The 12604-nt window shown below is 44.6% G+C and overlaps 1 protein-coding gene across 2 annotated transcripts; it reads left to right on the forward strand.

The window, feature by feature from the left end:
* The first annotated feature begins 1808 nt into the window (after positions 1-1808).
* TTC32 (tetratricopeptide repeat domain 32) lies at positions 1809-12278 on the forward strand. 2 transcript variants are annotated; one of them, XM_051840560.2, is made up of 3 exons: positions 1809-1948; positions 11005-11171; positions 11884-12278. In XM_051840560.2, the coding sequence occupies exons 1-3, from the start codon at positions 1824-1826 to the stop codon at positions 12021-12023; spliced, it is 432 nt and encodes a 143-aa protein (XP_051696520.1). In that variant the 5' UTR covers positions 1809-1823; the 3' UTR covers positions 12024-12278. The 2 variants fall into 2 exon arrangements, with proteins under 2 accessions (XP_051696520.1, XP_002710098.1); XM_002710052.5 differs by lacking the exon at positions 1809-1948 and adding an exon at positions 3201-7731.
* Positions 12279-12604: the final 326 nt, after the last annotated feature.

Here is a 12604-nt window from a genome sequence, read left to right on the forward strand (position 1 = left end):
CCACCAGTGTGAATATGTAAACAAGCTGTGGAATGTCCATACTGTGAAACCCTGCTCTGCCACAAAAAGGAACATTGACATGTGGTCGTGTGGGAGAATCTCAAGAGCATCCTGCTGAGTGAAAGAAGCCAGACACAAAAGATGACCTATTGTATGTTATTTATAGAAAATTCTATGAAAGACAAAAAGTACTGAGGTATCTGAGGTCCAGGAGAAGGCTGGGGTTTGACTTCAAAGAAGTACAAAAGATTTGGATGGTAAGTACATTATTATGTATTTGTCAAAACTCATCCAATGGTTTACTTAACATGGTAATTTTATTTTTATTTGGATTTAAGAAAAAGAAATTGAGGTGAAATTGAGTTGCTGTATGAGTATTATGTCTTTATAACGAGAGACCAGTTCCTAAGAGATTTCTCTAAAATTATATCACAACAAAGCTAATTAATAAAGCAAAAGTAAAGATACTAGAGAAAAAAAATGGAACAAGAACCATTTAATGTAGAAGAATTTAAGAAAAAAAGGACAAGTTGTAGTTGAGACAAATAGAAATCAAATAATAAGGTGGTAGACCTAAAGTCTGCTATTTGAAGGATTTTAAATGTTAATGGACTAAACCCTCCAAGTAAAAGATTGTCAAAATAGATTTTAAAAAGCAATATTCTGTTTAAAAGTAGAGATAGGTCGGAAGTAAAGGAATGAGAAAAGATGTGCAAATAGTAAGGATAGGAAAATGTGTGCTTCTGTTAACACCAAAGTAGACTTGAAGCCATGAGTATTGCTAGAGATAAAAAGAAGTATGTATAGTTGTATAGAAATGCAACTGATTCCTGTATGCTGATTATTTGCGTTGGTATTTTGCTGAATTCATTTTTCTGTTTTTTAATATTTAGGTTGTTTATATATGAAGGAATTTCAAAAGGTTAGTGAAAAGTGGAATTAAAAAATAAAAATGTAAATTTTCTTCTCAACATAAGCTTTATCAAGTTCAAGACACTTCTCTGAGCAATGAATCCAACCATTTAGTCCCATCACTGGAGAACTGAGGACCCTGGGAAACTAACACTGTCACTAACCAAAGACAACTGGGCACTCTTAAAGGTGCTTTTTGATCTTGGGAAACAACATGATGACAACAGGACGCAAACCAGGACCATAAGGAGGATGTCTAATAATTTCCCAGCACAGCTCACAAAATTGCCCTTGTTTGATGAGAGGAATGAGCAGAAGCATTATCATTGTGGGGAAGGACTCTGTTGTCAAACTTCACTGGGCATTTTTTTTTAAAACTTTCTCACGCATTTTGGCCCTCAAGAAAGTCGTTGGGCAAAACGTCAAAGAGAGATGTTGGCATTTCAAATCAGTGCCTAGGTTTGATACCCAGTTCCACTTCAGACTCCAGCTTCCCACAAATGTAGACTCTGGGAGCAGCAGTAATGGCTCAGGTAACTGAGTTTCTGCCAGCCCATGTGGGAGCCCTAGATTGAGCTCCTGGCTTCTGGCTCCCAACTGCATCCCCCACCAGGGGCCGTTGTGGGCATTTGGGGAATGAACCATCAGATGGGATCAATCTCTTTCTCCCTCCTTCCTCTCCCCTTCTCTCTCTCTCTCTCTCTCTCTCTCACTCCCTCTCCCTCTCCCTCTCCCTCTCCCTCTCCCTCTCCCTCTCCCTCTCCCTCTCCTCACATGCAAATAAAAAATGCCTTGTTTGGGGGAAGGTTTTGTGGTGCAGTAAGTTAAGTTACTGTTTGGGATGCCTGCATTGCATATTCTACTGCTAGTTGGAGTTCTGGCTACTCTGCTTCTGATCCAGCTCCCAGCTAATGCACCTCGAAGGTAGCAGACGATGGCTGAAGCACTTGGGTTCCTGCCACCCACGTGGGAGACCTGATGGAGCTTGTGTTTCCTGGCTTCAGCCTGGTCCAGCCCTAGCTCTTGTGGCCATTTGGTAAGTGAACATGCAGATGATGCATGCACTCCCTGTCACTGCCTTTCAAACAAATCTTTCGTTTTTAAAGATTTATTTATTTATTTATTTGAAAGAGTTACACAGAGAAGGAAAGGCAGAGAGAGAGAGAGGTCTTCCATCTGCTGGTTCATTCCCCAGTTGCTGCAGTGGCTGGAGCTGTGCCGATCTGAAACCAGGAGCCAGGAGCTTCCTCCAGGTCTCCCATGTGAGTGCAGGGGCCCAAGGACCTGGGCCATCCTCCACTGCTTTCCTAGGCCATAGCAGAGAGCTGGATGGGAAGTGGAGCAGCCGGGTCTCGAACTGGCACCCATCTGGGATGCCGGGACTGCGGGCAGCAGCTTTACCAGCCATGCCACAGTGCCGGCCCTCAAATAAATCTTTTTAAAAATATGTTTTAAGGCTGGTGCCACGGCTCACTAGGCTAATCCTCCGCCTAGCGGCGCCGGCACACCAGGTTCTAGTCCCAGTCAGGGTGCCGGATTCTGTCCCGGTTGCCCCTCTTCCAGGCCAGCTCTCTGCTGTGGCCCGGGAGTGCAGTGGAGGATGGCCCAAGTGCTTGGGCCCTGTACCCCATGGGAGACCAGGAGAAGTACCTGGCTCCTGGCTTCAGATCAGTGCGGTGCGCCGGCTGCAGCACACTGGCTGCGGCGGCCATTGGAGAGTGAACCAATGGCAAAGGAAGACCTTTCTCTCTGTCTCTCTCACTGTCCACTCTGCCTGTCCAAAAAAAAAAATATATATATATATATATTTTTTTTTAAAATGCCTTGAACATCCTCCTAAACTGTTGCCATGATCTTTCCTCTTGACTGGTCTGCTTTTGCTTTGATTGAATTATTTCAGCATCTTGGTAGCCATTGCTATAGTTTGCTTTTGCTTCAGGATTGTACTAGTAAAACCATCTTTCATCTCCTTCTTTTGAAGAAATAATTCAGGATCTTAATACTACTTAATACTACTTGATCTTGATACTACTTGTTTCAGAGTTTCAATGAAAGCTATGCTCTTATCTGCAGCTTATTTGGGCACAACAGTTTTGGCGCCTACTGAGCAAAGTTCACTGCACAGTAATTTTTCAGTCAGAATGTGTAAGCTAAACCAATTGGGATGTCTATGTGTTGGCTTTTGTTCCTGCTATTAATCATTGGGCCTCTTCAGTTAGGGTCTGTAAAGGTCATTTTTTTTTCCTTATAAAGTGATATGGATTGTTTATCGCTAGTTTGTTTCATCTTCACATCTTTTTTTTTTTTTAAGTAACTTACTATATAATTATTATAAAAAAGAATTATTTATTTATTTTAAAGGTGAAGGAAGAGAGAGTGAGAGAGAGATTGATTCCATCTCTGGTTCACTCCCCAAATGGCTGCATATACAGGGCTAGGCCAGGCTGAAGCCAGGAACCAGGAACTCCATCCAGGTCTCCCATGTGGGTGGCAGGGGCCCAAGTACTTGGGTCATCATGCACTGCCTTCCCAGGCACATTAGCAGGGGGCTGGATTGGAAGCAGAGCAGCTGGGACTAAAACTGGCACCCCAATATGGAATGTCAGAGTCATAACAGCAACTTCACTGGCTGCGTCACCTTGTCCTTTCTTAAAATGAGCTATCCATTTGTAAATGTGGATTTTGGGGAGCTGTCTCCGTAAACTTTTTATAAGACTTCCGTGATCTCACCATTCCTCTACCCAAGCTTCGTCATAAATTTGGTATTTGTTCTGTCTTCAGTTTCAGCAGAGTTCATGTTGCTCTGATGGTGCTTTTCCACATGTCTTACTCTTCTCAGTGTCTCAAACTAAATGTTGTTCAGATGTTATAATTAGGAAGTACAACTTTATTTCAGCGCACACATTTTTTGAAATCCATGCATAGTGTTTTCATAATGCCCGTTTTCATGAACTTTTTGAAGATGTCTCACATAGGAGCATATCATTGTGAGCACACATAACTTTTCTTCTTCCTTCCTAATTCAGATGGCTTTTACCTTTTAATTTCCCTGGTTACAACTTCCAGTGCTGTGTTGAAAAGGAGTGGTGAAAGTAAGCATCCTTGCCTTGTTCCTGTTTTAATGGCTTTTGTTATGTTTAGATGCCTTCTATTTCTAGCTGTTTGATTTTTTTTTTCATTGCAAAAGGGTTTTGAATTTTGTTAAATACTTTTTCTGTGTCAACTGAGATGAACAGGTAGTTTTTCTCTCTTCATCCTGTTACTGTGGTGTATGACATTTGTTTGTTTCTTCATGTTGAATTATCATTGCATTCCAGAAATAATTTCCACTTGGTCATGGTGTATACTCCTTTTAATAAGCTGCTGAATTGAATTCGCTAGTATTTTGTTGAGGATCTTTGCGTGTATGTCATAGGAGATACTGGCCTGTAGTTTCCTTCTATTCTCTGTCTGGCTCTGGTAGCAACGCAAAGGCCAGCCTTCTGGAATGCATTAGGAAGGGTTTTCCCCTTTCCCATTTTAAAAGAGTTTGGGAAGATCAGCGTTGTTTCCTCCTTAAATGTAGAATTTATCAATTGGTAGAGTTCATCAATGAAGCCATCAGGTCCAGGGCTCTTCTTTGTTGGGAGTTTGGTTGGTTGATTTTTCCTGATTCAACCTCTTTACGAGTTATAGGTCCACTCATGTTTTCTATTTTTTCATACTTCATTCTTGGTAGATTTTCTGTTTCTAAGAATTTGCCCATTTTATCTCAACCAATTTTGTGGCTTATAGTTATTCACGGTAATTTAGACTCCTTTTTCATTTCTGTGGAATTGTTATGTCCCCATTTCCATTTCTGAATTTGGTAATGAGTATTTTTTCTTAATCAATTTAGATACAGTTTATTAATTTTTGTTCTTTTCAAAGAATGAACTTTTGAGTTTTGATTTTTTTTCAATTGTTCTTCTATTCTCTAGTTTATCTCTGGTCTAATCAGTCATTTCCTTACTTTGGTAGCTTTCAGTTTGCCACTTGATCTTGACATTCAATATGTTAATAAAAAGTGTATGTTACTATTATATAGAATTGTTAATATTTCCATGGTTTTGCTTTTCTTTCTTTCTGTAATACTCTATTTTAAGCAACTTTAAAAGCACTGGGAAAGAGCCTTGACTTTTACCAGATTGCCAAAACGGCCATGGCACAGAAGTTAAGGACCCTATGCCTATGTAAACCCCTACCCCAGAGTTCCCAGCCTTTATTACATATTCTGCTGTTTCTCCTTAGACCATCGGGTACTAGGCATGCTACTACACTTGTTATCCCTCAAACAAGAGAAATCTTCTGCCTCATGGCTTCTGCTATTTGCTCCACCCATTCTGTGACTTGCTCCCTACTTAGGCTTTCAGTTGGCTGCCACCTTTCCTGTGAAGTCACTCCATCCATCCATCCTGAGATGGCCGTCACCTCTTCCCGTCTCTGTTCTGTGCTGTTTTTCCAGCATGGCGCTCATCACCTGCTGATTTTCTAGTTGTGTCTGTATTAGGTCTAAGCTCAGAGAACGCAAGGGCTACTTGCCTTCTACTTTTTAGTTTCAAAACTTCTGTCTGGGACATAACATAGTAACATTGTTGTTGCCCAATAAATGTTTCCCAGAAAGTTCTATAAGGTGTTTTGCAAGTCAGAAATTTCTTTCTTCTGCCTTTTATAGCTCATTCTACGAGATGCTTCATAATTTTTTCTCCTATTTAAGGTCTATAAGCCTGCCTCTATTTGGGATAGTTTTCTATGTTTTTGTCTACTTTTTTTGGAGATCTTTTTAATTTAACTTTTAAATTCACCAGGAATGAGTATTGTGTCAATGAGGATCTTAAATATTTAAATGTATTTTTCCCTGATTCTTCCAATAGCACTCATTTGTTCTTTTCCTTTATGTGTAGGGACTTTAAAAAGCTCATGGAAAATGAAATTAAGACTGTGAAAAAATTTTGAAAACCATGCACTGTTTTCATAATATGCATTTTCTATGAAGTTTTTGAAGAACCCGCATATATTAAATGCCTTTAAAAAGAGCTGACTTGGGGCTTGGTTTCTGGGCTTTCTTTTCTATTACTGTGTTCATTCCTTTTTTTTTTTTTTTTTTTTTAAGATTTATTTACTTATTTGAAAGTCAGAGTTACAGAGAGAAGGAAAGGGGGGGTGGTGGTGTCTTCCATCTGCTGGTTTACTCTCCACAATGGCCTGAGCTGCCCTGATCGGAACCAGGAGCCAGGAGCTTCAACCAGGTCTCCCACGTGGGTGCAGGGGCCCAAGGACTTGGGCCATCATCACAACTTTCTCAGGCCACAGCAGAGAGCTGGAGCGGATGTGGAGCAGCCAGGATTCGAAACCGGCGCCCATATGGGATGCCAGCACTGCAGGTGGTGGCTTTACCAAATCTACGCCACAGCACTGGCCCCCTGTTCATTTTCTTGCACCAGAAAAAAAGTTTACTTTTTGTAGTCTTGCAGTCTTAATTGCCATTCGCCTGTTTAACGTTAATGTTTGAAAAAGCATTTTCAGTTGAACTTTGTCATGCAAATACCGCCCCCAATATGCTTTTTTCTTTTTAATTTATTGTCTGTTTATTTGAAAGACAGAGTTAGAGAGGGAGAGACAGAAAAAGGTCTTCCATCCGCTGGTTCAGTCCATGGCCACAATGGCCGGAGCTGCGCCGATCCCAAGCCGGGAGCCAGGAGCTTCAACCGGGTCTCCCACGCGGGTGCAGGGGCCTACGGACTTGGGCCGTCCTCCACTGCTTTCCCAGGCCACAGCAGAGAGCTGGACTGGAGGAGGGGCAGCCGGACTCAAACCGGTGCCCATACTGGATGCCAACGCAGCAGGCGGATTAACCTACTGCGCCACGGGCCCGGCTCCTACCCCAATATACTTTTCATCTTCACTTTTTTTTTTTTTTCTAATTTGCAGGTGCTAAAGTAGTTTGGGAAGTTACACAGCTTGGAAGGACCCAGAGACGCCCAGGCAAGGGTAGCAGTTTTTCTAAGTGTAATTTTTAGTTGAGCTACGCGTCATGTACTTAATAAGTTACCATCTGAGTCCCTCCTTGGGCGAATCAGCCAGGCAGTGGAAGCTGCCATCGAAGGTCGCGGTCTCTCCTTCCGCAACGCCAGGGGGGTCAAAGGGCCGACGGCCACCTAGGGGCTGCGAGACGGCGCTCCGGATTCGGACTCGAGGCCGACACCGAGTGTCTCGGGAGACCGCAGCCTGCTCAGAAACCCCCACAGGCGGGTGTCGCGGGGGGAAACGCCGACCGGAGGAGCCACGCGCAGCTCCCGGCCCGTCAGCCATTCCCCTAGCGAGCCACCGCGCCTTCCGCTTCCGGCGCAGCCAGCCCCGGCCGCGGGAGATCAGACCGCAGACTCCTGAGACCATCCATCTGCCGCTTCTCTAGCAAACGGAGGGTACGGGACCAATGGAAACAGAAGCACAAAGGGGACCGCGAATGTGTCCCAGGGTGCCCCAGCTTTCTGCTCGCAGCACAGCGATCATCTCGCGAGACGACGGGTCCTCAGAGGGCACAAACCCCCTCCGCCTCAGCGCCGAGGCTTTGCGGTCGAGCTGAGTTCCGGGATGCGGAAGTGACTTTGAGGCTTTGTTACTCCGGCCAAGTCCGCCGTCCACCGCGATGGAAGGGCAGTGGAGGCAGGAAGGCCACGCCACCGTGGTACTCGCCCAGGCTCACTTCGAGAGGGGCGAGTACGCGGAGGCCGAGGCGCTGTACTCCGCTTACATTCGCCAGTGCGCCTGTGCGGCCGCCGGCGACGCGAATCTCGGGAGGTAACTATCGCGAGAAGTGGGGGTCGCAGCGTGCCCCGCGGGGTGCGCGGCCGGGCCTGTCTGGCTCCGGCTCCCCCGGCTTAGCAGTGCTGCTGAGCGAGGGTCCTTGGTCCTCAGACCGAGGCGGGACTTGGGCGAGGGCGGCGGCGAACCCGGGGAGGCAGCCCACCCTTTTTTCCTTCTTGGACTCTGTTAAGGAGACTGAGTCTGAGCGTTCCTGTATTTTAGATTTTCTGAATGCATCTTTTTGGTGTCAGCATGGTCATCTGTCGCCTACATTGTGAATTTGCAGTCACATATTTAAAAATGTATTTTATCTGACGGGCGACACACAGAGAGAGGGAGTGAGGTCTTCCGTTCTCTGGTTTACTCCCCAGATGACCACAGCAGCGAGGGAAGCCAGCAGCCTGCGACTCCGTCTGGGCCTCCCCACGGGTGGCCGGCGCCGCGGCCTCGGGCCATCTTCCCCTGCTGGTGCAGGTGCGCCGGCAGCCAGCCGGATCCGAAGCGGGGCCGCCGGACCGGGCGGGTGCTCCGACAGGATGCGTGCGGCCCGATCGGACAGAAATGGAATTCCGCTAGGAAGTGGTCGGGTCCGGCTGCTGTTGCTTTTTGTGAATCTGTCTGCGGGTCCAAAACATCTTTGGTTTATGATGGAAGCGTTGCTTTGGGGTGGATGGACAGTTGTTAGAGAGCCTCCTCTCCCTTCAAACATTTTGGTTTTTCTTGGCAGGATGCCAGCTTGTCTTTCCTGTGAGGCTCAACTAAACACTGAGGAGTTACCTACCCTGTGTTAAGCTCATGTGGAATTAAACCAGCCAGACACAGCTGCCTTCTCATTTCAGTAATACACCAAAGTAACCGTTAATCGAAATTTCTGAGCAGCCCATAAGATCGTATCTCAACCCCCTTCCCGCAAAGATCCGTGAGCCCCAAAGCTTTCCTTCCTGTGTTTCCAGATACAGTAGTCCTCCCAGGTAGACTGCAGGATTCCAACAGCAGCAGGAGTGCGAGTGCCTCTGGTCTGTATTCTTCCTCCTGCGGGCCTCTCCGCCGAAGTGGCCAAGCTCGTGCAGCAGATGTCATTCCTGCCGGTTACCAGCATGGCAGAGAAAATCTACCGTGGCCTGGGAGAGGGGAGGTCCGCATCCCTGCCCTCCCAGCTGGGCCCTGTCTCATTTTGCTCTGTCTTGTTTCTTACTTGTAAAATGAGCGTTCAGTTTCCTTAAAACTCTAAAATTGTTCTAGGAACTCATGGGTTGGAACTGAATTCTGTCATTTCAGCCTTCCCCCTTGACTGTATCTTTTGGAGTTAAATTTATTTTTAAATATTGAGATGCTAAATTGTTTTTGACACAGATTTGCTGTCTTTGAATGCCTTTTACTCTAAATAGTTTATAACATTTTTAAAAAATATTCAAAGGTACATTAGTCATAAACCTAATTTCCAAATACTTTTTCTTTGCCAAGCTAGCAAATGCTAAAAATCCGTGCATTTGGATTTGATAACTCAGATTTCATTACAAGAAATACTATTGTTACTGAAAAGAAAAAAAACCTCAGTATTAGAAAATTTAGCTTCATCTGCTAGCCCATTTCTTTAAATGGGAAACAAAATTTCGGCAAGAAAAGTAGGCTATTAGAATTTGTCGTGGTGAGAGCTAATCCCACGTCTAAGGATCTGGGATCCTCTGAATGTGAGAGTTTCCAGCCAAGTTTGGAAGCTTCAATTTTTTTTTTTTTATCTTTTATTTAATGAATATAAATTTCCAAAGTACGACTCATGGGTTACAATGGCTTCCCCCCCATACCGTCCCTCCCACCCACAACCCTCCCCTTTCCCACTCCCTCTCCCCTTCCATTCACATCAAGATTCATTTTCGATTATCTTAATATACAGAAGATCAGCTTAGTATACCTTAAGTAAGGATTTCAACAGTTTGCTCCCACACAGAAACATAAAGTGAAAAATAATAGATGATTTTTTTAAAATGATGATGAAATCAGATCAGACCTATTGTCATGTTTAATCCCAGTGAGAGTCAAGTTGGGAATTGATAATTTCTTTTTTTTTTTTTTTTACAGAAGATCAGTTTAGTGTACATTAAGTAAAGATTTCAGTCGTTTGCACCCCCATAGAAACACAAAGTGAAATATACTGTTTGAGTACTCGTTATAGCATTAAGCCTCAGTGTACAGCACATTAAGGACAGAGATCCTACATGAGGAGTAAGTGCACAGTGACTCCTGTTGTTGACTTTACAAATTGACACTCCTGTTTATGGCATCAGTAATCTCCCTATGCACCAGTCATGAGTTGGAAGCTTCAATTTAACGACTAAAAGCTTTCTGTTGTCCTGTAGCTGCATTTGCCCTCCGACCTTTCTGGGCAGCCGTTCAACCGGTGTTGTAACAGAGAGAGACGGAGGCAGGGCCTCGTGTGCTCCAGGGTTTGACAGTGGTGCTGGGGGCATCCGGGAGTGTCCTCGTACCCAGGCTTCCTCACAGAACAGAGGTTGTCTACGGTGACATCAGGTCCTCTCCGTTGTTAGCAAACCCAGACTTGAAGGAGGCGCCCGGGCAGCCATCCAGCCTCTCCCAGAGATCTGAGGGGTCAAGATGTTAAGAGAGAAAAGTAGATAAATAACCCTAACTGTGGCCACAAGTCTTTTCTGAAGGACTGTGTTTTGGGCTAAGGAGGTATGATGAGAAATGACAAATAAGTTGAACCTGTGTATTCTCTGGTTCCATTTTGAGGATCCATTTGGGCAAAAAGAAAGGAAACAATGTCCCTGGCTTTTGGGGCTGAGCCCCTAATGTTCTCTGTGCACCTGACTTGTCCTGTGTAGAGCAGGGCTTAGGGCAGCGGGGGAGGTTCAGCGAGAGGGGAGCTGTGACCTGCTGGACTGGTGGCTGGTCATCTGCCCCAGACAGTTCAGTCTGCTCCCGGAATGCACTTTGGGGCAGCCTCTGGAGCCATCAGAGGCACAGCTGGTTCTGTGCGCACAGCAAGTCCAAAATGGACCAGGCTCTGGGGGCTTAAGGAGCCCCGTCTGCAAGCAGGAAGCCAGCCTGGCCCCAGGAGGATCCCAGCTAAGGCCAGGAGGTAGGCAGCTTCAGCCCTAGCGATCCCTTTGTTGAATTTTCAGATTCATGTCCTTTCCAGATGAAAGTTTTCCGTGTAGATAAAGCACTCCATAGGCTGTGAAGTTGGACAGTGCCCGCAGGAGTCTGGTACCTTGGTGTTTCTAATGTGGACTTTTCTGTTCAAAGCAAATGCAGCCCTGAGGATTTGGCTACTGCATATAACAACAGGGGGCAGATTAAGTACCTGCGGGTTGATTTTTACGAAGCCATGGATGACTACACGCGCGCCATAGAGGTCCGCCCCAGTTTTGAAGTCCCCTATTACAACCGCGGGCTCATCCTGTATCGGCTGGGTAAGGCAGTGCAGTCTTGCTTTTTGTCATCGACTGGGTTCTGTTTTGTCAGAGCTGTCACATGCTGTAAAGCCAGTGTGGTGATCTCCAAGCGGGAGAGTTGCAGGAAATTCAGGTGTAGCGCTTGGAACAAGGGGCGCCCGCTTGCGTTTATCTGAGGCTGTCGGTGGGCATCGTAGAGGATAGCGCAGCCCTAGGCGGGAATTGGCCCTGGGCAGGAGTGGGGCGACCCCTCCCCTGTGCCTGTGCATTCCCAGCTGAGAAAGGAGGACACCACTGATGCTCCCCTGGGAAATGTGGCTGAGTTCAAGTCTTTGAGAGGGCAGAAAGCGAAGAGGTGTTTGATTCTTGCATTAAAGGGACCGTGCCTACTATTTCTCATTTAAAGTGTCAGAGAAAATGAATTTTGTTTCTGAATTTACTGTCATTATGTGAAACATGTGATGTAATGTTTGTTGGAATTTGATGCTGATCTGTGCTCCTTACCTGTTAAATCTCAAAAGTAAGCCCACTGCGGTGTAGTTCTGTTCTGCAAGGGCACACAAGGTCACTTCGATATGTGATCACTGTCACTCCCTTCCCAGGAGTGAGTGACAGCGTGTAAGTAAGAAAGCAACAGCATGTGTATCCCGGCTTCCCTACCGATAATACAGAGACTGTGTAGAGAGACTCAGCTCTTTTCCTCTTTTCTGCTTTTTTTTTCTGAATACAGGATATTTTGATGATGCCTTGGAAGATTTCAAGAAGGTGTTAGACTTAAATCCTGGATTTCACGATGCCACTCTGAGCTTAAAGCAGACTCTCCTAGACAAAGAAGAAAAACAAAGAAGAAATATTGAAAACAATTGCTGAAAATTTAAACTTGATAAAAATATTAACTCGTGATCCTTATTCCTACATCTACGTGTCTCCAATTTAGATACTGACACATTGTGATTTATGTTGACATTTAAGAGATTCATGCATTGTCACTGAAAGATAAATAATGTATTTATAGTTGTTAATTTCATGTTGAAAAAACTGGTGAATATGTATCCTCTTTATAAAGTATAAATAAGTAATATCAATATTATACGTGTATTTTATTACAATAAATATTTAAGGAAATGTGTGGGTTTTCTTCAGTAAAGTATTTTAATTCCCAACTTTTATTTCAAAATTTTATACCTATAGAAAAGTAGAATGTGTAATACATTTCACCAGTAAACTCTCTACTTAGATTCATCAGTTGTTAACTTTATGCCCTATTTGCCTTTCCTCTGTATTTAAATATTTAGCTTTTTGCTGAACCATTTGAAAATAAGATCCAGATATCACAGTGCCTCATTACTAAAGATTTTAGCCCGCAGCTTAAAAGGATAGACATCCTCCTTATAACATTCCATTATAACACCTAATAAAGTGAGTCATTCTGTCATGCCGTCCATATCGAG

This window comes from Oryctolagus cuniculus, chromosome 2 (assembly GCF_964237555.1).
Source record: "Oryctolagus cuniculus chromosome 2, mOryCun1.1, whole genome shotgun sequence".
NCBI lineage: Eukaryota > Metazoa > Chordata > Mammalia > Lagomorpha > Leporidae > Oryctolagus > Oryctolagus cuniculus.